Below are 25,368 nucleotides of genomic sequence, written 5' to 3'. Positions count from 1 at the left end.
AAAGTGATTCTGGAATCATTAACTTGAAGCAGCTTGTTAATTGATTTTGAGCTAGAGTTACAAAGATGAAAGTGAAGCTGGACAATGTATTTGTAACAGTCCAAATCCAGTAAAGTGTAATGTTACTGATGGGCATTCTGTGTTTGACAAATTAGCATCTGAGTTAGGGAATCTCCAAAGACCAATTAAAGATGGAAACTTCCAGTAGCAAAGGGTAGTCTAAATTAGGTTGTGGGATTAGGCCACTCAACCTTCATTTCTTCCCCTTTATACTTCCAAGCTGAAGGAGAAAGTAGGAACAACAAAAACAGGCAGGGGGAGGGGGAATCACTTATTTATGGTTCATACTTGATGGTTGTCAAGTTAAAAGAATTTCTACTGCATATGTATATATCTCCTATAGTAAATAGCCTACAAATTGAAACAATTATGAAATTACAGTAATGACTTCTTGTTCTCCATTGTTCATTCTTTTTATTCCACATTTATTATTCTATGTTTTCAAATATTTCTTTAAAGACAAAAGTCAAGACTTGATGCAATAATTTGCTGGTCAAAAAACCCTCCAAAAATCGAACTGCAAAAAAATATTGTGCCTTCTAGTAATCTTAGTGCTTAGTGGAAACTGCACAGGCAAGTTGTCCTAAAGTTTGACAAAATGACACTTGTGATTATGTCATGCATTACACCGAGAATCATTTCACACACATCTTTTAAAATCCAGTTACTAAAGTTAGTTCCAGGTTTTGGGGGGCTGTTGGAAACATCCGCTGAATAGGCCCAGCTCATTGCCATAACGATACTGTTTGTTCACTTCCTGTTCTCCTTTGGTTACAATCCACACTGCTTACTCAAGGCAAGACAAGTAGACAAAGAACAAGCCAAAGGACTCTGGAAGTTGATAGCAAGCTCCGACAATGCTATCCTTTTCTCTTGAATGCAAATGAAACTCTGTGTGAATAAGGACTTCAATAAACCCTGGTTTCCAATCACACAGTAAATTCAACTCATATTCAAGGCAAAGCAAATCCCTCCTTCAGATCTCTCATTCAGATGATTCAGATGATTGCTAGAGGACAATCTTGGTTGAATAGGTAAGCAGTACAACCTCCCCTTACATAAATACACGAAGGCTTAATTCAAAAATATATATTTTTATTTGCACTTATGTAATAGAGCCTTGGAGCAGTGGATTTTCTGATTAGAAGAGTCATCTGCATCTTAGAGGCTGACAAAAATACAAATAAAAGGATAAGTTGAAAAGACTACGTCATATCAGAGTGGTAATATACACTACATTCATGAATCCAGGGCACAAGTTAAAGAAGGGAATGCCACATGTGCAAATGGAGAAGTAAAACAGAAAGATCAGGACCCATATCTCACTGAATACAATAGATGATTCCCCATTATGCTTTCCTGTCCACTCTGCGAATCCTTTCATAGCTTTTATGCATGGGCTAGAGGCAAGCACATAACAGTACATTAGAATCAGGAAGTTATATTTCCTGATCTCTGGGGAAGATTGTCAAAGTCTTAAATAGTTTCAGCCATCTAATTTCTGCTGCCCACAATCTGCAAGAGGAAGGTAAAGATATAAACAATATCTGTGTAGATCTTGAGGGCTCCATAGACGTATTCTTCAGGACTGATGGTATGCTTCCTGTTGCCCAACACCAATTGGGTATCATAGGCAAGAAACTGTAAAAAGCCACAAGGCAGCAGTTAGTTACAAGGTGCAAAAAATTATCCAACAGTAATAACATTCTTCTTGCCAAGAGCTGCATTACAGAAGATGGAAACACATCCCAATATCCATAGGTCACAAGCAGAAAGGATGCATAATGGCATGAGTAGAATCCTAAATCTGCCCAAGAGTCATCAAAAAGTCTCCTTTTCTCTCTCCATGTTTACTTCCATTCAACAGATTTTAAGGAACAGCCATTTCCCTTCTCCCCCCACCCCTCCAAATTTGGAATGAAAGCTTTTAAAAAATGTTCAAAAATAGATTAAAAAAAAAAACTTTCCAGTTCATTGAAGAATGAAATTAATTGAAACAGAGCAAATATGAATACCTTTAAATACAACAGGAAAGTTATAACTTCGGGTAAAAATCATTTTCAAAAGGCACTTGGGAATTGAAGCCAAAAATAATATCATGCAAGAGTAAATACAGAATTTACTATTCCAGCAGTCTAGAATATTGGATTTCCTTGGATTTAATCTATGGTGACCAGATGCAACGAAGAGCAATAAAGGGAAAAAATATTTCAGTTCCATTTGTGAATCACAACATAGTGATTCACTCCATAGTTCAAAGTTCCTATCACCTTTTCCTTTTCTAGATATTATTTAGCACCCCCTCTAAATATATGCAAGCATGCAGTCTTTACAGAAATAAAGATAAACTTTATAAAAGTAATCTAGTTTATCTACTCCTGCACCCATGGATCCAAAAAAAAAAAAAGTGCCTTCAAAGGAGGGCAATATTATGATTTTAATTACAGTTGTGGTTTTGCACCTATTTTGTTTGATTTTAGTCTTGTGTGATAGAGGATGAAGAAGGCAATTTCCTACTAACCAGGGTGAAGGCGATTGCACCAATACCTGCGTATAGCATATGGAGCCACTTTATCTGCAAGAAGAAGAAGAAATGAGTTTGGTTTCCACATATTTAGAGGTTTTGATTTAATTAACTCTAACAAGAGTTTCTCCAGATTGCAGCACAAATAACAGAAGAAGGAAATCGTTACCAGCTCATCACCCATTTTAAGAGACAAGGGCTTAAACATTTTAGGAAAAAAGGCTACTGATTACTCAACAATTTCTCCATCATAAATGAGATTCCCCAAAACAGAACTTGACAATATATTCATTCCTGTCTACATGTTCTTTCTCAAGAGTGCTCTCTCAGAGCAGTAGATATAAAGACTGTCCTGTTTTTATCCCCATACTGTAGTGGTAGATTGGGCTATTGAAAAAGTGAGGAGTTGAACCTGGGTCTCCCCAGTTCAGAAGCAACACGTTAACCACTACAGCATCCTGGCTCTAGGATGGGAATTCCCTTCCACATGCAGTCAGACATTCCTTGCATTATTTAGAGTCACACATCTAGAAGGCCTGTTGACTCCAAGCCCACTAAATTTCTACCAATAGTTCCTTACATATTGGAAGGCCAGGACTATGGCTGTGATAATTCCAGTCACCATGACAACAATGCTCAGCACACAGAAGAAACCAGTACAGGATGTGAAATCCACCTGCCAATGAAAACAAAAGATGGTATGGGAGAAGATGGCAGATAGCAGATCACCTTTTGTTCACACAGTATTAGCATCCCTTGTAGGAAACTCCTTAGCCCCACCAACCCCATTATGTAAAAGACACACAAGCATATGCATAGACACATTAACACCATACTGAAATGGTACACAAAATGCAAATTGTGTAGGGGAAAGATTTGCAAGTTTTTGTTCTCATATGTATAATGCAACCAATAATTTTGGAAGAATCAATGAATCACTTTCTATTTAAAGACCTTGGGGGGAAAAAGGATGGGAATATTTTAAATAATATATATAAATACTTCATACACATTTTACTGTTATAAATATTATTTCAAACTTCAGGAAAATCAAGATTGTGATGAATATTGAGAAGATCTTTTGGAGAGTGTCCTCATTATTTATGCATTGCTATGACTGACCATATGCCCTTCCTAATGGTGAAGAGCCTATTTCTCTCTCTCTCCCCCCCACCCCATAGTCCTTAAAGAGCTGATACAGGAAATGTCACCATCCAAACAACAGAGATAGAACAATATGGACTTCGAAATCGTACGCAAGCCTCGGACTTGATATGGATACTTGATACAGGCCTATATGTATTCTATATTTAGTGTATATTATGAATTACAAGAAAACTGCCTTTTGTGCATAGTCATTCTGTAGAAGAGTATAAAATTTTTGAATCTGAGCCATTTTGAGCCTTCAAGCTCACCAGAAAAGTTCTGACTTTGAATCAGTCTCATTTCAAGGTCGAAGCCCGAAGCAAGACAGCACACCGAAAGGTCAGCTGCTCAACCTTCACTTATCAAAAAGAGGCAAGACGTTTCTGGTGACACAGTGGAGGAACACAACCTACGTATCTCCTAACCATGCTGGTGTTGCCTCAAAGAAGAACACCTCTCACCTTTGTCTGGAAACAGAAGATGGTTACGATAATGGACACAATTGCTGTAATGGTCATGGCAATTACAACAGCCTTTGTACTGTGGATGCTGCAAAGAAAAAGTTAAACAGAATAATTTCACCATATGATAGATTCAGTGGTACTGTCTTCTTCATTAGGTATGGAAGGAACTATATAGTAACAAAAGTGCACTTTGGCCAAAGTGGTTTGTTCCAGTTAATACAAAAACAATCATGGGCACCTCAAATTCCTTCACCTATATCAGAATTGCAGATTAAATGACCATAGTGGAACATGAAATGTGCATCTCAATGCTCAGATTATTACAACACACTATGTGGGGGCTGCCCTTGAAGACCACTTGAAAGCCACAATTAATCCAGAATGCAGCAGTGCAGTAGGCCCATGAAGCACCCGTCCTGTGCGAGCTGCAGTGATTACTGGCAGGCTTTCAGTTGAAATTCAAGGTGCTGGCTGTCACCTACAAAATCTCTTCCTGGCACAGAACCAGGATTTTGAGGAGCCATCTATTTCCAATTGTCTCTGTCTGCCTAAAATGAGACAGGATTGGCATGCTCTAGGTCCTATCTGTTAAACAGTACCATCTGATGGGATCTAGGAAGCGTACCTTCTCTGTCACAGAGAACAACATTCCCCCTGAGATCTGGATGGGTCTGGGTCTGCTGGCCTTTAGAAAACCCCTGAAGACATGGCTCTTCCTTTACTCATAGGCCCAGGATGTTGCAGGAACTGTCAGTGTGTTAATAGTCACATGAAATGAATTTTGACCCCTGCACTATAGGTGTGTCTGTGCTCTTATTTCCGTTTTCCTTTTTTTCCTGGATTGTAATTATTTGTGGTTCTTTGCTGTTTTTAACATTATTAGCTACCCTGAGTCACCATTGAGTGGATGGCCAAATAAATAAATAAATACATTCCTATTTTTGTGCCACAGAATCTGTAGATATTAACTGTTTCTCCAAAACTGACCTTCAGTATGATACCCAGAGCTTCAACAATTATCAAGGCACTTCTCCATGAAGTGTTTCCACCACTCCTGGATCAACTCCACACTTCTGTGATCTTACACATCATCTCCAGCAGCCTAGCAGATTGTCTGCCTGTGGTTTGACTTCTGTGCAGCTGCTATTCAGCTCTGCAGCCAGTTTCTAGCTGAAAATGCTAGAGCTCTATGGCATGGAGGGAACTCTTGCCTCTCTCCCTTCACCCCAGGCTCTCCTGCTTCAGCCGCCCTAGTCAGTCCTTTAAGGGAAATAGGGCATCTGCCCCTCAGCACTCCCAGGACAGTGAATAAGTGTGACATCTACAAGATTTGGCCAATTTCAGCAGAAGACCGAACCTGCAGACACCACACTGCTGACCTGCTTATTTCCTTTCTTCCCCTTCAGCTTGGAGGTTCAGAATTTGCAGCACCTCAGATCAGGACAGTGATTTTCTTGCCTTGTTTTCAAGGTTGTGGGGCTGGCAGATCTGAAGACAGACCCATATGGTCTTCAAAGGGGCTGAGAGTAGACACAGCAGCAGCAATGTGTGTATCTATGTCATCTCCCCAGTCAGTCAAGAGATACAAATGAGGAAAGAGCAGTTGTGGGAATGGGACTTCCCTATATATTTAAAGGAGGCATCCTTTTATCCACAACTTTCCCTTAAGCATCTGTTCAATAAAGCTATTTTCTAAAAATTGAATTGCTAGAGAAGTGTTGAATAAAGTTACAACAAATGGGGTGGTTAAGTGGAGACCCAGAAGTGAGGTTTGTTTTCTTGATACAGGTATTGGACAGCCTCCCACCAAGTAGACATTCAAAATATCTAGCCAGAAACCAAGTTTAATTGTAGAGCAGACAGAAGCAGATTAAACATGGATTACTGTTGTACTTTACCTAGCAATGGTGCCTGTCATGAATCCCAGAGCCAGTGTCTAAGGGAGAAGAAGAAGATGACCAGCTGGTCCCTTTGCACACATATGCACACACGTACACCAATAATCTTGGCCTCCACTACATAGTTTGTTTAATTCATAAACATCAGATTACAAATGGCAGGCTCAGTGTCTCCCTTTGCCCATCTGTGCAGGAAAACTTCTCTTTCTCCAAGACTGACACTGGATGTCTAAGCTGACTACTATTCTGAAGCAACTCTTAATTGATGGGTACTATTTTTCAATGTGTATTTCAATTGATGGGTTTTTGTTTGTTTTTATGATAACTTTGTATTGTCCTTAAAGTTTATGGTAACTTTGTATTGTCCTGAATTTTATTATCATTAGCAACTTCTGATTCCCTTTTGCCCAAAATCAAAGACCTTATTTCTATGACCTTTTATTCCACAACACCTAGTTTTACTGCTGCCCATTTCGATATCAAAACCACATCAACCTATACTTCCCACCTCATTCTACTTTCAAAATATGACTGGATCCATGCCCTAATATTCCCTGGTTTTAACCTTGAGCCTCTCAATTTGGTCTTTGTTGCATTTTTAAAGGATACATGGGAAAGGGAGAAGCACGTGTGGTATTTTAAAAGGAGGGCAAAACAGCAACTTAATAATGAAAAATTTTAAAAATCCTACCATCAATATCACTGGGGAATTTATGTAATTTCAACCAAAGTTCACAACAAAAGCATTCACTTACGAAGATAGACAGAAGGATGAGGTTCCACGGAAAACGTCTCCTGCAAGAAATTAGCAAAAGCAGATCAATTCAGTAACACGGTTACTTCAAGGAGAGACATGATAGATGATACGATTCCCATTCTTAGGTGTCCATCTATATCGATAAGTACTGATCAATGAACATTAATCAAGTGAAGTGAGCTGATTCTCACTCAAATCAAAAGGCCAATATCCCTAGCGTAAACTCACCGTGGGCCCTCACAACACACCAGCACCAGGTAAGTGACCAGGAATACACCACTGGGAAGATAAAACAAGCATTATATTATTAAATTTCAATATATCCTTGTCAAGAGCCTAGCACTCCATTGCAAAAACACAAAGGCTATAATATGGCAAAGTCCAGCCCAGGGATAATGACACTGCAAGTCTTCTATAGGTAGTCCTCAACTTACGATCACAATAGGGACCAGAAAATTCATCATTAAGCAGTGTGGTCATTGACTGTGACTTGTGACCTTCCGTGCTGGCTTCCCCATTGACTTTGCTTGTTGGAAGCTGCCTGGGAAGGTTGCAAATGGTGATCACGTGACTTCGGGGATACTACAACTGTTGTAAGTGTGAGGGCCAGTCGTAAGTCACTTTTTTCAGCACCATTGTAACTTTGAATGGTTGCTAAACAAATGGTCAGAAGTTGAGGGCTACCTGTACATTGTGGTGTTTACCCTTTATCAGGAGACTTTTGGGAGCACGCTGACCTCTCATCTTCAACATCAAGTGCTCTGTGCTTTTTTTTGTATCCTTCATGTCTCAGCAGAGTTAGCCCTCACCACAGATATTTTTTATGTTAGCTTTATTGTATCACTTACGGGTGACTGGGTATAGCACAGAGGCAAGGATCTTTATCCAGCCTGAGGGTCATGAGCAAGTCCCATATTTAGTTTCATCCAGTTTGTACCCAGCTCTTCCCCAGATCTCAAGAAGGGTTTTTAAGGAGAAGGGTGCTTTACAGTTACTGCTGAAAAGCTCAGAAAATCTTCCAGTAGCATCAGCTGATAGCAGAAGCAGGAAAAAGTTCCCTTGTTTGCTCTAAAGTCAAAGAAGCAGATGTTCTTTTTGTTTGCCTCCCTGAAGACAGCTATAGCTACTGTACCAGTTAGTCAATAGGTCCCAACCTAAACAGCCAAAGCTTCAGAAGATACTAATACTTCTAGCCACTACACAAATTTAATTTCTGATGCTCCCTGCCAGCTTTCCACAAGCAAAGTCAATGGGGAAGCCTGCAGCAAATCACTCATACTCCCACTGCTTTTTTGCCCTTGGTCATTCTGTTTCTGTTTAGGTAAGGAAATACCTCTGAAACGATGACCCAATGGGTCACAGGTTGTCTAGTTCTGCTATAAAATTAAGAAGCGTAAAATGAATATGATCCTCTAAGCATATAAGAGAAAAGGTGGTACTTACTAAGATGCATAGTATATAGCGATATTGCGCCGCACAAAAGTTGACACAGGTTCACTGTGGAGATTGAAAATCATATAGAAAATAAGTTACCCATGGTCACATTAGGTTCAACTTTAACAATGAATATTTTGTTCCTCTCTCCATTCTGACACCAAGTTACTGGTACTATAAAAACATCTGGTTGTTTCTTTAATTTCCAATTTCCTTCTCCCAGGTTAAAAAAACAACAACAACCTAATAATTTCCCATGTATCATAAATATTGCAGAAGCAAACTGCCACTTGTCAAAATTCAGTCAGAAGGCACATCTAATTGCAGAATATATTTTAGTAAGTGTTGAAAGCAGGACCCAACTATCCGGGGCTACCACAAGCAGGTATGCAAGTTGTGCACTGCACAAAGATGCCATGACATGGGGGGCACCAAACAATGGGAACAGTAGGGGAAGAAGCCCGTCCAGTTACTATTCCGTGTGCCTGCACATGTGCTGTAGAAGAAATGGGAGAATGAAGTACCGGGAAGCTACACGTGACATGACTTGATGCTCTGGTGGCAAAAAACCTTTTGCACAAAGGTCAGCAGCGGTCCTACAACTATCCAACTGACTCCTCCATACACATACATGCACACATAACCAGTGTTTCTATCTCACTGAACATGCCTCCATCCAATCCTGGATTGTAGCAAGATGTGGAAGGTTGTTTGACAGACATTCATGGCCAGAGAAAAGCAGGACTGATCTCAGAGTACTTACACAAAGGTGAAGATTGAAATGATGCCCACTGTCACAAGCAACTGCACTGAGATAATGCTATATACCTGGGAATCAACAAATAAAATGCATTTGTGTAGGAGTGAATTGCTTCAAACAGTCAGATATCCCTTCAATTAGTATACCACCGCAAGGACCTCCTTAGAACTACGTGCAATATTATACTAACAGCATGGAAGAGGAGAATTTGGCCTGCTGCAACCACTCTTTCTATTCCACTAACAGATATTATTGGATACAAATGCTCTGGCTGCAGACCAGAGTTTTCTTATCCTTGTCTCTTAACCTGGGGTCTTTTGGAATTCAGCTCCCATCAGTCCTATGCCAACAGCATGAGATTGTATGAGTTGTAGGCCTGAACATCTGGAGAACAGCAGACTGACTACCACTAAGAGGGGTGCAAACCTAGATGGCTATCCCCTATCATGCTCACCCAAAGAGAGAGCTAGGGATGCAGTTCCAAATAGCTTTTTGTCTCCCATGATATTTCAGTGGGGGCTCAGCTGCTGTTTCTTGAAATTCTGTGTTTTGGAATAAGCGCTTGAGAAGGGGAGCTATCCAAAATAAACCAAAAAACCAAAAAAAAAACCCCAAATGCAATCTGGTATAACAGTGTTTCTTGTTAATAATCGTGCTTCACTCCCTAACAGGAATTCCCAAACCTTTCAAGTACAGATGCCTAGATCCCTCCTGGTGATCACAGTTCATTTCTTTTCATCTTGCAGTGCAAGTCAAGATTTCTTGGTCTTGTACCAAAGACCATTTGAAACACTGAACTTCCCTGAACAAGCCTGTATATTGCTGTTATGTAAACTCAGAGTTTTCCAAAAGCAGCATTCAAGAAAGCAGTTTTCAACAAAACCTGTGCACGGTAAGTGCCTTCAGGTTACCTTGCGGATGAAGGTATGCCTCACTTTCTTATCATCCCAATCAGCAACATGGAAAGCACCATCCTCTCCCGAATGAACGATATAGCTGTCCCCTGCCAAGAAAGACAAGACATCATGACCCCGGGTATTTGTGCCATTCTGCAAAGGGGAAGGAGGAACAAGCCAGCAAGCTCCCCTCTCCTAAAGTGACGGGGCATTTTCAAAACTGGCACACCGTACACAGAGAGAGAGAGAGATACATACACAACACCATTTCTACAAAAGGCTCATAATAGTTCAAGGCCCCACTTTCACTCTGCCTCCAGCAACTCCTTGACTTCCATGACAGATTAATTTGTCTCATGCTCTCTTTGCATGGATCACAAGATTAGTTAGCACCAAATTATTGCCGGACACCTGCAGAAACTTCTTCCTTGCAAATTCTCTTCACATTGTGCAACTTGTTGCATTAAGTTCCTCATCAAAGGCCATTTTATCTCAAGGCCTTTGTCCTGAGAGACGGTGTGTTCCGAGTGTCAGTCCTTTAGTTCTTAGGAAACCGTTATGTTGTTTTAACATAAACCTCTTTCTTTCTCCACATTAAACACAAAATCACATCCTTTAATTTCACATTAACAAATCGGATTCTACTACTAACAAACTGGATTTTATTACTATTACTTCATGGTTCCGTGTTTAGAAATCGCTAAAACCAGTCAGAACATAATTGAGTAGTCAATACTAGTTTAATCAGTCTGACTGAAAAGGTACCTGGGTGATTAAAGGTTGGTAAGAGTTAATTAATTCCCACATAGTCATATTTAGATTGACATAAGTCATGCCAATCCACCCAACGAAATCCAGTTCCTCAATGCTGGAATTCAGTCTCATGCAAGGCAAGCAGAGGTATTAATAAGCTGAGATTAATTCTTTGTTTAATATAGAAAGATGGCTAAGACAAGTCAGTGCAAATTAAGCAGAGAAATAACCGGAGAGGAAACAGATACAGCAGTAGATGACACAATGTATTCTGCATAATTTGGGTCAACATGATGAAATTAAATATACAGACATATGATATACTACATAGATACCATGCCTGTTCTTCCCTTCTTTCCCCTCCCAAACATTTTCCTTATCTTGTTTCTTAGAACGCAAACTTTAGAATCAGATGCAGAAAGTCTCACATCTTTCCATATCTTTACTGCATTCTAAAATGGCCCTTTATAAGGATTAAGCCAGAACATCACATTTTAACTATGTCTGCTCTTAAAACTTGCAATTATGGAAGTTTCCACTTTTATGCCTTCTCTCCCCCTGCCACTCCCCAGTTAGTTAGCCCCCACACATTCTACTGCACATTCTAGGAAGAGAAAAAGAAGGAAAAGCTAAACGTTACCCAAGTTCATTGGTACTGTAGGCATAGGAGGAACTGGCTGGGGATACCCTCCTGGTTGGGAGTAGCCTCCAGTCTGTGGATACCCACCACCATAGGGTGGTGGTTGTGGATAGGCTCCAGGATATCCTCCCGCTGGTGGAGGATAGAGGGGGTTTCGATCTTCATAGCTTGGAGGAGCAGTGGGTTGTGACATGATGCCTCAGCACTGAAAAACAAAGAGGCATTTCTTTGTCAAGCATAACTTCCATAAAGGAACACCATCAGAATTTCCCTTCACACCCTTTGTATCCTGTTTATATAGCCTGACTTTCCGAGAATATCCCACAAAATGGCCTGCAGAGGGAGCCAACAGTAAACCATCAAAGTAAGCGGAGTAAGATTCTTGTAGGGGTTATGCAGTACAGTACTTGTGTTTGTCATGGTTTCCTGGCTCAGCATGGCCAGAGATGGCAACAGGGACCTCAAAAAAGGGGTTCTTCTCTGGTCCCGAGGCCTCCGGTGGGTCACAGCTGGATTCGGGGCTCATTCTCGAAATAAATGGTTTGTTCTGCACTGTCTAAATCTGAATGTGTTAAATAGGTTAGAGTGCAAAATATGAAGAAAGAGCAAATATACTTGAAGGCCCCACATTTTGGGGACTGGGACATGCCTATTAATCTCATTACAATCAACTCCCTATTTGCCAGAACAAAGGTAAAGTCTGTTACAGCCTGGCTTTGGTAGGAAGGCAAAGTCTTCAGTTTCCTTCACAACAGATTTTACTAACTACAATGGGGGTGGGGGGGGGAGAGGGAAGGGGAAGAGCATGAAACCCAAGCACACTAATATGACAAAACAGGGACATGCAAATAGTCACCTGTTTGTTCGCCTGGGACAAGCCAGAACAACATCCTGAAAGTTAAGGAGAGCTCAGATTTTCATGCAAGTCACATGGCTGCCTTCAGCTAGGGGGAAAGGGAAGAATGGAACGATCCAATGGCTGCATTCTTCTGCACCCTCTCTCCTTCCTACCACTTTGCAAGCATCAAGGCAACAGCCACACATAGCCTCTTCATTCCAAATGCTATGTGCTGATCACTCTGGCAGCATGGAATACAGCCATCTTAAAACAGAGGCTCAGCTTCAAGCAACCCCCTATCTGTGGCATGAACATGCCATATCCTCATGATGAGGCTTTCATCTCATCCCCAGACCGTAGCTGAAATAGCTTCACCTTGACCTTAGCTATTCCAGTTTTAAAGCAGTGGTTTTCCTCTTCTCTCAACACAATTTTAACCGTGGACGTGATCCGGCACATCTGGAGATCCAGTTTAGTATAGTGATAAGGCACCAGGCTAGAAACTAGGAGACTCTGAGTTCTAGTCCTGCCTTAGGCATGATTCAGCTTGAGCCAGTCACTCTTTCTGCACCCTAGGAAGCAGGCAAGGGCAAACCAATTCTGAAATCTTGTCAAGAAAACTGCAGGGACTAGTCCAGCCACACACACATGATCCAGCACACTTTACCAAAAATATGGTTGCTGATGTGGCCAGAGATTGAAATCTGCCTAGCAACCATTGGTGACTTTAGGCCTTTCTCCTCTGGTCACTGTTCTCATAATTATTTTGCACTGAACTACAGGAGATACTGACTTCTGCCAATGCCTTGCCTACATAATGACTGGTGCTTTGGCAGGTCTTATGCAAGCTCCTTATAAACATCAGTTTAGAGCTCTTTCGAAAGAGCATTAGACCTGTTTTTTAAAAAAAATTGTTAATGTCATGATGACCAACACACTGTTACCCATCAGCCAGGTTAATTTCTTAACCCAAGTTTAGCTTCAGAAGAGCACTAAAGCTATGTTCAGAAATAGTCCTACTGACAAGTCAGAGGTGTAGGAGAGCTCCATACCTGCAGTCTGATCATCAGGCAACTTTGGAGTCCCTGTGGATTGAAGAAGTACGCAAAACGCCTCAAATAAACAGAAAAAAAACAAATGTGGGATTCTAAGCACCTGCCTACCCTTGCCTGGTTCTATGTTAGAGAAAGTGTTAGGTGGTTGTTTTTCTGCTGGCAAGCGATGCTTTGTAGGGGGATAAATGAATCAGGGGAATCCACCAATCATTTTCCTAATCTTCGTCCCACATTAAATCACTAAGGACAGCATCAGTGTGTTCTCGTGGCAGAATAACAATAGGCAATGAGGGCAGCATAACACGTGCCAGCACTTGCTGGCAGTTCCAGGAATGAAGAATAGCCCTTGAATGGGATTGCCTGGTTTTGCCCATTTGGAATACTATGTCCCAGCTGGCCAGATCTGAGTTCTCTGTCTTCTTCCTATTAGGTTAGGGAAGGACGACCTTTGTGAACCATGGACCACACTTAACGTTTCCAAGATGGGGAAGGCTCAGTGGTTGGGATGGCATCACATGCAGGGAGGGTTAGGTTTGGGGGTGGATTTGGGGGAATTCTTTTTCCTTTTTCATTGTGATATGCATATTGTAACCACTGATGATGATGATGATGATTAAAATTTATATGCCGCTTGATTCCAACAACTCTGGGTGGTTACAAATAAAAATGTTAAAATCAAGAAAAAAATACGATAGACAAAATGAGGAGTAAAGATGATGAGGATGACACACACACACACACACACACACAACAGACAGGGATGAAAAGAAGCAAACCCACAATCCAAAGGGGATCTCACCCATCCTCGCCAAAGCTTCTATTCTGTGTGCCTTTCATGTTCTTCCCTTGGGCGCTCTGATTCATGATCAAGGCTTTCAATTTCATTATAACTTCGATGACACTCAAGTCTGTTAGTCAAGTCTGCCAGTACTCTGTGGCCCTTGACAACAGTGTGTGGTCACCTGTGATGGAATTATCTTAGTAAGTTTTCCTAATTTTCACTGGTGGCTGTACTTGGGGCCCTCCCTAGAATTATTTTTTACTTTCCTCTGAGCATAGACCTCTATAGTTCCTTGTTCCAGGGTGTCCAAAATCTGAGCTTTAAAGACTTGGCCACACCATTCTAGAACTAGCTCCTTTCATCTCTGGAAACGCCATGGCCTTTAAAAGGGGTTTAAATACCCTTTTATTAATGGGTCCAGTGTGTGCTTTGGTTACCTACTCATATTTAGTTGACAGTGCCAAGTTATCACCTTTTAAATTTTAAATTATCATAGATGTAAATCCAGGGTGTTGTTTTAAACTCATTGCTGCATTGATTTATTCACTTGGTTCTGAGCTAACTTTATTGGACTGATTTGGAATTATTTTGTTGTATTTTTGTTTTCTGCCACATCTTGGTGAAGGAGAGGAGGAGGAGGGGGAGGGGAGAAGATCTGGATAAAAAATGAGGCAGGTGTAGATGGCTGATTTCAGGCTGCTGTTTCTTCTTGCTTAGTTGAAGTGCTGTTTGTGCTGGATTTTATCTTTGTATTATTATTCAGATGTCATTCTGAATGCCGGGAATGGGTGGAAGTTTTTTCTTCCTTAAGTAAGTGCTAAATGAAGCTAAATGAAGACAACAGGAAGACAGAACAGCCCGCTTTCACTGTTCCTATAGAAGCAGCCTAAGACAGAGCAGCACATTCAATCGTTTGAAATAGCTGGTAACATAAAGCAGAGAACTGGATATATGCATCTCTGGAAAAAACTGATTCCATAGGCTTCACTAAGTTGTTTTATTGCCACACGAGTTTGAGCCAACAGACTGCGCAGCAGCAGTCTATCTGAACAGTGAGATTCCATAGGAATAGCAGAAAAAAATGTAATTCCCCATTCCCTTCCTATCAGATCCAACATGGCAGTAACTCTTGTTTTACACCCACACGTGTGATCGGCCAAAATATAAAACAGTCCTCCTTCAGCATGTGTAGGGTGTAGTGCAGAAGATACTTAGCAGTCTTCCCTGAATAGATTTGCTAGGTATATGGCAGATTGTACTGCGGCAAAAGGAGAAGGGGACGGCAGATGGTTAGATAGCATCACTGAAGCAATGAGCATGAAACTGAGCAAACACAGGGAGGCAGTGAAGGACAGGAAGGCCTGGCGCAATATGGTTCATGGGGTCATGAAGAGTCAGACACAATTTAATGACTGAACAACAGCAGCAACTGCTCATATAACAACAATTGTGACCTTTGTTAAATGGTGGCAATTAGGAACTATCAACTGGGGCAGAGGGAAAGAACAAAGCACAGTCTCTGGATACGCCAGAAGCTGCAAGGAGTAACTTCTTCCCCTGTTAGCATATCTCAGGTTCCTAACTGGTCCTTTGGCATTAATGATTCATTTACTAGCTTATACAAATGTATATCTCATGTTGTCCTTTTTCTTTTGACAATGCTATAAAATGCTCAAAAAGTGCTATGCGTGCCCAGAACAGAGCACCTGGATGCACGATTTATTTATTTAATGAACTGAGAAGCCACCTTCCAGGAAAAAAGGCATCAGGTGTTCTTTAGTTATCACTGAACATTGTGTGATCACAGCAAAGAGAAGCCCAGTGACAAATCATGGTCTAGCTCAACCCAAATATATACTGCCTCAGGATCTACTCCCTAGTACAGTGTTTTTCAACCTTAGCAACTTTAAGATATGGGGACTTCAACTCCCAGAATCCCCTGGCCTCCATGGCTGGCTGGGGAATTCTGGGAGTTGAAGTCTACACATCTTAAAGTTGCCAAGGTTGAAAAACACTGCCCGAGTGGGACTATGCTCTAATAGATGTGGCATACATATGCAAGGGAATGAAGCTATCATTCCCGGGTCCTGTGTAGTGATTTGCCTGGAAACTGAATCACCTCAAGTGGGACATGAAGAAATTTTTAAGCTAAATTGGAAAAAAAAAGCTGATTCTTCTCCCTCACTTGCATCTATCTCAGAGCGTGGATAAGTTATCGTCTAAACCAAGGGTTCCCAATCTTTTTAGGCAAGTTTTACATTTCGAATTTAGGACATGTTATGGGCACTCACCTAAAATGGCTGCCATGGGAAGTTCAGTTATCTGCAACATGCTGGCCAGGTCCATAAAGGTAGCTCCTCTTACTCCTACTATCTCGCTCCTCACCCTCACTTGACCCTTGTCTTTTTTTTTTCCTGGCAGATGGGTACACTTCTTAACAAACCACTGAGCTACACTCATCTGCCACTGTTTTTAAAGCATGCCTAAGAGTGCTTTAAGTGATGCCAGTTATTGGGGCTTTGCCACATTCCCACGTCCTTCTTTAATTAAAAGAAACTATAAAAAATTGAAATAGGGGGGTAGGAGAGTGGCAGGCATAGATTTGCTTGCAGATATCCCATGGGACTTCCCCAAACCTAAACATACCCATAGAAAGTATGTGCAAGCCTACTTATTACTACTACAGATGTCTTCGCTACGTTGGAAAAATCAGCAGTCTTCCTTTTGAAAGGAAACTCTTCCATTTCTTGCTACTGTATTAGACCAAAACAGTTTCCAACTAGATTCACTGCAGTTACACACTTTGGGATTAATAAACTTAGATACCAGAAATTCAAGAAACATATACTATAGACTTTTTACAACTCGCATAAGCGGATATAGCAGATCCTGCCTCCCTTTAGGGGAAAAGCAAAACTCATTACCTCAGTGATTCCTTTTCCTTAAACCAGGGTTTCCCAAACTGTGAGGTGTACCTCCCTTGGGGAGGTGCAGACAGAGTCCAGGGGAGGTGTGAAGATTTTTAATTTTTATGTCTTTCTTAAAACTAAAGTTTCATTGTATTGTTTTCATCGTTCATTTATGTTCATTTTGATGTTTGGACTCTTAGGGGAGGTGTGTTCATTAAGATTACACTAAAGGAAGGTGTGATGGAAAAATTTTTAGGAACCCCTGCCTTAAACTGAAGTATCTCTAAAGACAGTGGCGCTCCCTTGCGACATGTTGACACCAATCAAGAGCTCCTTGTAAAGGGGATGTACATTTCTTCAGAGGAAACAGTTTCAGGAAAGAGCTTGGGTGAATTAATATAGACCAACTATAAATGGGCTAAGTGGCAAGCTTATGGAGGAATGAGAGAAAATGGTATCTCATAGTCCGGCTTTCCCCAACTTGATACCTTCCAAGCTAGCATGCACCATCCTTCCACAGGCATCCACAGAGGGAGGCAAGAGGGGCAAGAAATGAAACACACAGCATGACATCACAACATAAACTCCACCCCTGATGTATTTGCATGCGAGATTGCAATGCAAGTATGAAAGAGACAAGATTGCATTGTGATGAAGCACATGTAATTTTGGCACTCTCATGGTTAGGAACTGACTTCTAGGCATTCTTCTTCCTCTTCTTTCTATTTCAAGAACATGTATTTATTGTAAAGAGGAGACAACTAGCATGCTTATACATGCAAAGTATGTCACAGCTCTTTCCCCCCCACAAACAAATTAATTGTGAGTAGGAGAACAGTGGGAGGGAAGTGGGAATCCTTGGAGACACATACAGAACTAGCAGAGTTAGTTCACAGGGAAATCTGGATCCAGAAAAGGAAGGTAACATGGAGGAGAAATCTGGCACAAGGAGTGTGTGTGTGTGTGCACACGCGTGCATATCATATTATTTCTTAGTAAGTTACAACAATTAGCAAAAGTTGTTGTTAGGAATAGGAAAAAAAAGGTCAGGAATAACAGTTTTATAATTAATAAAAATTGGGGGAAAGGGAGAATGTTTAATTGTCATGTGCAACAGAAAGGGGTAGTGGAGATAGAGAATGATAAAGGGAAAGTAATTAGGGTCATAAAAGGAAATTTTTCATGGAAAGCTTATCAGAATAATTCCAAGGGAGGCTGCAGTGACGTAATCCTTTACTTCCACTCACAATTAGTTTATATGTTATTATTTAATCTTCCTCATTCGTGGAAGAGACTTCGGCACCACAAAAGAGTGCTGTAATCATTCAGAGAGTTAAACAAAAAGGAACAAGGAAATCAGGCCAGGAAAACATCATTTAACTGTCCTCACAGCAAACATAAAATGGGCCTTTTCAGCATACCTAATCTCCTGTGTAACTACATGGGAAAAACCACCCAAGAGCACCGTAAACTTATTTCTGGGCTCCTTAGCATGACTAATGGATGGCTTTTAAAGAAGAGGCAAAAGGTTCTTACACACTGCATATACACTATGTAAAAATACAGAAATCCCCTCCCCCCCCGACATAGGGGCTCAACATAATGTAACATCTGTATCTCTCTGCTCTGAGAGCTAATGGAAAATGGACTGTATATACCATTCTGATAGGACTACAAGCATCTCACCACTCATCAAATGGTTAACAGAGCTAAGGAGGGAAGGAAATGAGGTGTAAGCTCCAGGTTTTGCAAATGTTATACAATCAAAACTTGAACAGATGCCAAGTGGGGTCATAAATGCAAAGAACCACAAAATCAGCATCTTTGACCCTATAAAGATTAGAAGTATTTGCTGAACAGCATGGCCACAAATGGTCAATGAAACCATTTGCATAGTAGGGCAGATCCTACTCCTGGTATGACTAAGACCTAGGGACAATATATGCTCTGCTCAACAGTCCTCTGTTTGAAGGGCTAAAAATGGTCCATCAATAATAGGCCCATAAAACATTTGGTTACAAACTTTCCTGCTATGATGAGACATGCTATCTTTCTATTGAAATGATAACCATTAGGTCTATGCAGTGGGATATGCAAGTTTAAGATAATGCAATGTCCTCTTCTGTCTTATTTTGGGGATGATATATAAAAGGCCATCTACTCAGGTAGCTAATTAGTCTAGCCTCTGATATGCATCTGGATTTGGGAGCCAGTGAAGGGTCAAGAGCAGTGCCAGATGCTGCTGCTCTGCCTTAGGCAGCAAAGTCCCTTGGACCATGCATATCAGTGCTAAAAACATAGAAATCATTCTGAATCTACCTCATGAGATAAAAAGTAGATTTTAGAGACATATTTTATTTAAGACATTTAAGACTAAGTCAGCCCTTATTTCAAGGCTGGCCAATCCATGGTTCGCAAGTGCAGTCAATGGAGTGTTGGGGAGCCCCTCCCACAAGGAACAATCCACTATTTCCTTCCTGCCAGGAACCAGCAATCTGCCAGTCAGCTGATCAGGGGATGGCAGGGACTATTCAGGAGTCCTCAGGTTATGACCACTCATTCAGCGACCGTTCAAAGTTAAGACTGCTGAATGGGGTGGACTTACAACCAGCCCTTGAAGTTGCGGCCATTGCAGCATCGCAGCATCCCCACAGTCACATGATCGTGATTCAGGCACTTGGCAATCAGCTTGCAGTTATGACAATTGCAGCATCCCGTGGTCACACACAATCGCCATTTCTGACCTTCCCTGATAGCTTCCCACAAGCAAAGTCAATGGGGAAGCTGGCAGAAGGTCACAAATCACTCTTGCAAGTCGCTCCCACCACTTCTTCTCCCAAGAAGCCCCTAGGCGTCATGGGGATCTAGTATACCATAGCACCTGCCCATGGTGCCCATTCGCATTCCATAGTGCCCACTCACCTATAACTCTTGCCCACTAGCCTGCTTGCTTGGGACAGTTTCAGCACCTCTTCACAGGTTGCAGTCATGTGAGGTCCTCACTTAACAGCAGCAATGGGGACTGATGCAATCATTTTATGCCTCACTTTATGATCGAATCACTTAGCGATGGAAATTTTGGTCCCAATTGCCATCGTAACCTGAGGACGATCTGTATTGGTGCCTTACTACTACTGGTTGCAGCAGAAAGCTAGCAATCTGTAACAGGTGAGTAATTATGTAACACTTCCCTAAACTAGCATTACAGAGAAGGCATGGTCCTTTAAAGCACATGGAATGACTGCCTACAACTTTTAATGTGAATCAGGCAACTTATGAAAGTCCAGAACAGGAAGACAGAGCAGACAGTCACACGGGCCCAATACCGCATCTTTCAAAGTTTACAGTATTGATCAACACAGGAACTGTTATAAAAGAAATCCCTCAACAGAAGAAAAAGAGAATATTCTAAAGCACATTTACTCCCTCCTCCAAACAACAGCAACAAATAATAGTCCGGTAGTCTTATCTGATAGAAGAGCAAAGAATTCAGCTCCTGGAGTCATACATCTAGCATGCACTCAGAGTTCAGAGTGCCAGAAGGGGAAGGTTGATGCAGTTAAACAAGTAACTAGAGACTGGAAAATCCATACCTGGGAGAAGATGTGCACAAACATTTGTTAAATTTCAAAGGGCAGTGACAAAGTCCATTTGTATCCACAGTAGAACTATGAACCATGGGAGGACTGGAAAGGAAGAGACACTTACTGTATATAGCATGATCAATCCAGTGGAGTAAAGGACTGACTGATTCCTTTCCAGCGCTTAAAGCAAAGCTCAACAGGCTTTAGAGAACTAGGCACATCAGACCTTCTGGGAGTGTATTGTGCTCATTCCGAAAACAAAACAAAAAAGGGGAATGAGGATTCCCCCATTCACACAAGGACAGCCATACTAGATGAGGCCAGTTGCAAACACTCACTGACAGAAGGCAAACAAGGATTGCTCCCTCTCTCCTTTTTGTCTTTTGTTCTTGACAAATGGATTAATCCACTTATAAATCCCTGGGGTACAGCCAATCATCATCGTTATTGCCAAGAATGCCTATGAGGCCAATATGCAAAGCATTCTTGGCAGTAAAAATTATTCCAAAGGCTGACAATTATGCTTTGCAGCAAGCCAGCTCCCTTTTTTTAAAAAAGGTTTAAAATTTAAGCCAACTTCTTTAAGAACTTTAAAAAAAAATCAGAGAGCAGGGGAGGGGAAGAGTCTGTGGGCACACTGGAGGCCACAGGTGACACGTTGGAGATTCCAGATCTAACAACACAAGACAAGCATAGAAGGAATAACCCCTGGGATTCCAAGTCTAGCCAGGCTCCATTCCATGTACAGTGCTTGATCTGTGAGGTACTATGAAGCAACATAAAGAGGATCAATGCAAGATGAGTACAAAGAGTATCTTAACAGTGGGGCAATAACTAAACTTAAGTGAAGAGATGCCTTCACTTAAGACCTTCTTATTTAAGCAAAGAACTGAACTTCAACTTTCGTCTCCTGAAACTAAGAACAGGGAGGCTCAAGGCTGGGTAGATATTTTTCATCCTAAAATGTTTGTACAGAAACCATACTTCTAGGCTGTGTTTTCCTACCCAGCAAGAGTTGGATGATTCCACAATGACTTCTTTACCACCTGACCTACCCACTGGTATTTAGCAGAGATTTTAAAAAAGGCACTTGTTTATTTTTATATCCACTCCCTTGAAAAATTGGTCAAATAAGGTAGAAGCAGTCATCTCCACAGGTCCAAAAGCCCTAGAGGAAAAAAAAATCCAGAATTCTTTTGAGTTTACCTTGGATGCTACCTTGGAGGTACCTCAGAGATGGTCTCTAAGGAGGAGAAAAATGTCCACTAACAAACTAATGGGAAACATTCAGCTTCTCTAGAACTTTTCGTCATTCTAATCTATTTATGGAAAATTCTGGAAAAATGAAATTTCACAAATCTTTCTGCTCATATATTCCAGCCTTTTTTATTTATCATTTGTATATACTTTGCTTTACCGAATTTACTGATCACTATCTTGGAAGTATACGCTATGACAGAATGAAGGTGATGATTTTTAAAAAATAATTTAAATGTCATATTTCAGGACAAAAGTTTCTCAAGATAGTTTACAATCTTAAAAAATATAAATAAGGGCACATTTCTTGTCCTGGAAATAGACATGGGGGTTATACTTGTGCCTTCACCAAGCATCAACCTTTTTTTTTATTATTCAATATATGCTACCAGACAGTTACAACTTAGGAACAAAGCAATCTGGCATTTGAGCCTCGGTGGGTGAAGGATCAGCTCTGTGCCTGATACAGCCCAGTACACAGGGAAGCTATTAGTTCAACTGAATGATTGGGGGTGGGGGTTGAGGCCCTAAAACCCTTAAGCACGTTGCAGTTGCTATGTACACTGCTACCAAATGCAATACTGTTTTCTCTTCCTACAGAGTTTGTTCTATTCTTGGCTTCCTGACCCAGGTGCCCGCCCTCTGAGTCAGGCTTTAAGCATTTGGCTGCTTGAGCAAAGGGAGTGGCCTCCCAACGCGCATAGCACAGAGAAAAGTCCTCTGGAGACAACAGCAGCAACAGCAGCAGCTACAAAGCAGAGCAGAATCGAGCAGAGTCCGAGAGCTTGGTGCTTGAGGGCCCACCTATAGCGTCTCAGTAGCAGATATTCTAGACCGCTCCTGCTGAAAATAGACTTTTCTGGCCTCACTGGGAAAAGGGTTGTAATTGGTCACAGGACCCAGACTGCCTAGCAGCTCCTAAATCAGAAAAAAAAAAAAAAAAAAGTGCTCAGGAAGGTGCTTGGTTGCTTGAAGTTGGGGCTGGAGAAAATGTTTAATTAGGAGAAGAATTTGAAAAGAGGCAGAGAGCTACAGTTTCTGCAATTTCAGGATTCTGTCCAGGATCATGGAAGATAAAATAGAGCTGCCATATCTAGAAGGGAATTTCAGGACAATCCAGTATCTGGGAAACTGTGTTTTAACAATATAACAAGGTTAGGCTCTATATCTCTTTCCCCTTTAATTTGGCACCTTCCAGATGCCAAAGACTACACCTTCCATAGATTCTCAGATTTGAGCCAGCCTCTCCCAACCTGGTATTACCTAAATGTGTTGAATGGCCTGAGAGTCATAGTCCAACACATCTAGAAGTGCCAAGTCAGAAGGCTGGCACAGATCCATGTGACAGTATGTAAACAAACATTATGTAATTAGTTGACAAAGCACAAGGTAACACCAGAGTAACAGTCCATTCACCTCCCTTTTACTTTAGTCTGGCTCCTCTGTAATCTTTCCTGCTACAACTTGAGGGCTGAAAACTGATGTAAACTTTCTTTTCCAAGCAGTGAATCCATGCTGAAATATATTTAACTCAAATATATCTTCTTCCATCCTTAGTATCAAGCTCTGACAGAGGAAAAAAAACAGTCATGCCATTTGGGGCCAGTATGGCAGGGCACTTACCTCCTACTTTCATGTCTTCCCCAGGAAGCTTCCTTTCCCCCAGTGCCAGAGCATGGATTTTTTTTTTTAATTTAACATTTCTCAGGTTAAAAAAAAATGATACACTTTAACAAAGCAGATAATAAACAGGTAGGCCATGAAGATTCATGTACTTCAGAACAGAGATGCACAATCTTCTCTTTGGGAAAACTAAGGAATAGTTCCTGCTGAGTTGTAATTGAGAAGCAGGAAATTATTAAATGTGTGAGGAATAATCCTATTAATTTATCTTAATTACATGTACAATTAAATTGTATGTATTTTAGTAGCCCCATCCATAATCTAGAAGCTCAACCCAGGGATTTTGTCTCTGATATTTCACAACAGCTACTGCTGTTCAGGGTTCCAAAAAGTTCCATGCTTCTTCTTTAAAGAACATTTTTAAAAAAGAGAGCTGCTCAGGTCATCTGAAGCCGTAGAAAGAAGAAAAAGCTGGGCTGAAAATGAAGGTAGCACTAAAGAAGCATTGTCAGTGGTAAAACCAGTAGCTCATGTTCATTGCAAATTATCTTGGCGTACTCAATATTTTATCTCAGAAGTGCATACTCTTTCGAGCACTAGTTGTGTTAATCAAAAGTTTCCCAGGCACATCATAAAGTTTTTGGAAGAGCACAAAACAATTAACATCTCTCTGTGGCAGAAATCAAGAGGGTGGAGGGAAGGTTAGCGTGCAACCACATTCCAGAAAGTGAGTGACTACAGCACCTGAATCTGCCATTCCCATCTTTTGCCTTTCTTTGCACTACAGTTCTCAGCAATGACCATTGCTGAAGGTTTCAGATTAAACAAACATAATGCTAAGCTTCACCAGGGCTAGATATCTCATGTCTGGTAGTCCATACTGCCTTCTCTCCCTGCATTCCCATCCCTTTCAAAAGCACTGTTGTACATTTCAGGTTAGTCTATTACAAGCCCTCTCTCTTCTCTTGAGACTACCATTGTTTCCAGAAACAAAGCATGGTTTCACTCACAGCCATGCTCCTGGCAGAAGATAGCAGTTTACTTGTCAGAGTAAAAAAACAAAACAAAATACCACCTCTACATTTATACATAGCATCTTTCTCCCTCTGAACTCCAGACTGTTCCAACCACTATTATTTCTGAGGCTCATAATCAGCAATTGTTTTACTTTTCATGAATTATGTCACCAGACCCTGAATTCATAGAACTTGGTTAATGCTTTAGCAATAACACTTCACAGCTGAAAACCAAAGTGTTTTTAGACAAACCTCTCTGTATCTAACAATGTGACAGATCAGTCTTTCCAGGCTATGATGCCTTGAAATTATGGGAGAGGAGGACCAGCAGATCAGGAGAGCATGATACTGGAAAAGGCTGTGTCGAATTGCAGTGCTTATCATCTCCAATCAACAATCTTGCAGACTAAGTATTCTAGTCCAAATCACCTGAAAGGCACTAATTTTAAACAGGTCATTCAGAACAACTTTATTCTGATGGACAGTGTTCACTGGCCCCTTAGCACATATTGCCAACTATTCCTTGCTTGTCACAGCCAATCTGCTACTCACTATCCTAATTTCGAAGCCTGCTCTACACTGATTTTGGAAGGAGATCAGAAATGTCTCTATATTTTATTTGTATCACTGGACGCTCATTTTTTCACTATATCATGCCTTACAATATGGTTAGTGCATTTCTAGAATAACTGTCAGTACGCTGCATGTGTTCTTAGTTGGTGGGATGCAGGCAATAATATGTTGGCTTGCAAGGTATCTCTAGACCACAGATCCTACCTTGCATAGAACAGATGAGGCACTTGTGGCTTCCTGCTGAAATGTGCCCAAATTGGCCAGTATGGTCTTTATCATTACCAGAGAAGGCTGATGGGCATGGATACAATTCAGGTTGGTAACTTTTTAAATATCTTATTTTATTAGAAAGAGTTATATGAAAGCCTCAGTTGCCAAAGCATGATGGACAGTGAAAGTT

At 41.0% G+C, this 25,368-nt stretch overlaps 1 protein-coding gene across 2 annotated transcripts in view; it reads right to left on the bottom strand.

Moving 5' to 3' along the window:
* Positions 1 to 1,138: 1,138 nt before the first annotated feature.
* The window catches only part of LOC103048315 (protein lifeguard 3), a 43,300-nt gene continuing 19,070 nt past the window's right edge, over positions 1,139 to 25,368 (bottom strand). For both annotated transcript variants that reach the window (XM_088146381.1, XM_088146380.1), the window contains 11 exons: positions 11,333 to 11,537; positions 9,955 to 10,046; positions 9,047 to 9,111; positions 8,293 to 8,346; positions 7,078 to 7,128; positions 6,848 to 6,887; positions 6,093 to 6,130; positions 4,192 to 4,279; positions 3,165 to 3,260; positions 2,582 to 2,635; positions 1,139 to 1,701 (listed from right to left, as the gene is read on the bottom strand). In XM_088146381.1, the coding sequence (XP_088002507.1) occupies positions 1,555 to 1,701; positions 2,582 to 2,635; positions 3,165 to 3,260; positions 4,192 to 4,279; positions 6,093 to 6,130; positions 6,848 to 6,887; positions 7,078 to 7,128; positions 8,293 to 8,346; positions 9,047 to 9,111; positions 9,955 to 10,046; positions 11,333 to 11,525 (918 nt within the window). In that variant the 5' untranslated portion in view covers positions 11,526 to 11,537 and the 3' untranslated portion in view covers positions 1,139 to 1,554. The remainder of the gene's footprint in view (positions 1,702 to 2,581; positions 2,636 to 3,164; positions 3,261 to 4,191; positions 4,280 to 6,092; positions 6,131 to 6,847; positions 6,888 to 7,077; positions 7,129 to 8,292; positions 8,347 to 9,046; positions 9,112 to 9,954; positions 10,047 to 11,332; positions 11,538 to 25,368) is intronic.

The sequence above is a fragment of the Python bivittatus genome, unplaced genomic scaffold (assembly GCF_059951505.1).
Source record: "Python bivittatus isolate LINGU-HERP-01145 unplaced genomic scaffold, Pbiv_v1 ctg000480_np1212, whole genome shotgun sequence".
NCBI lineage: Eukaryota > Metazoa > Chordata > Lepidosauria > Squamata > Pythonidae > Python > Python bivittatus.
This window is presented reverse-complemented; position numbering and strand designations above follow the sequence as displayed.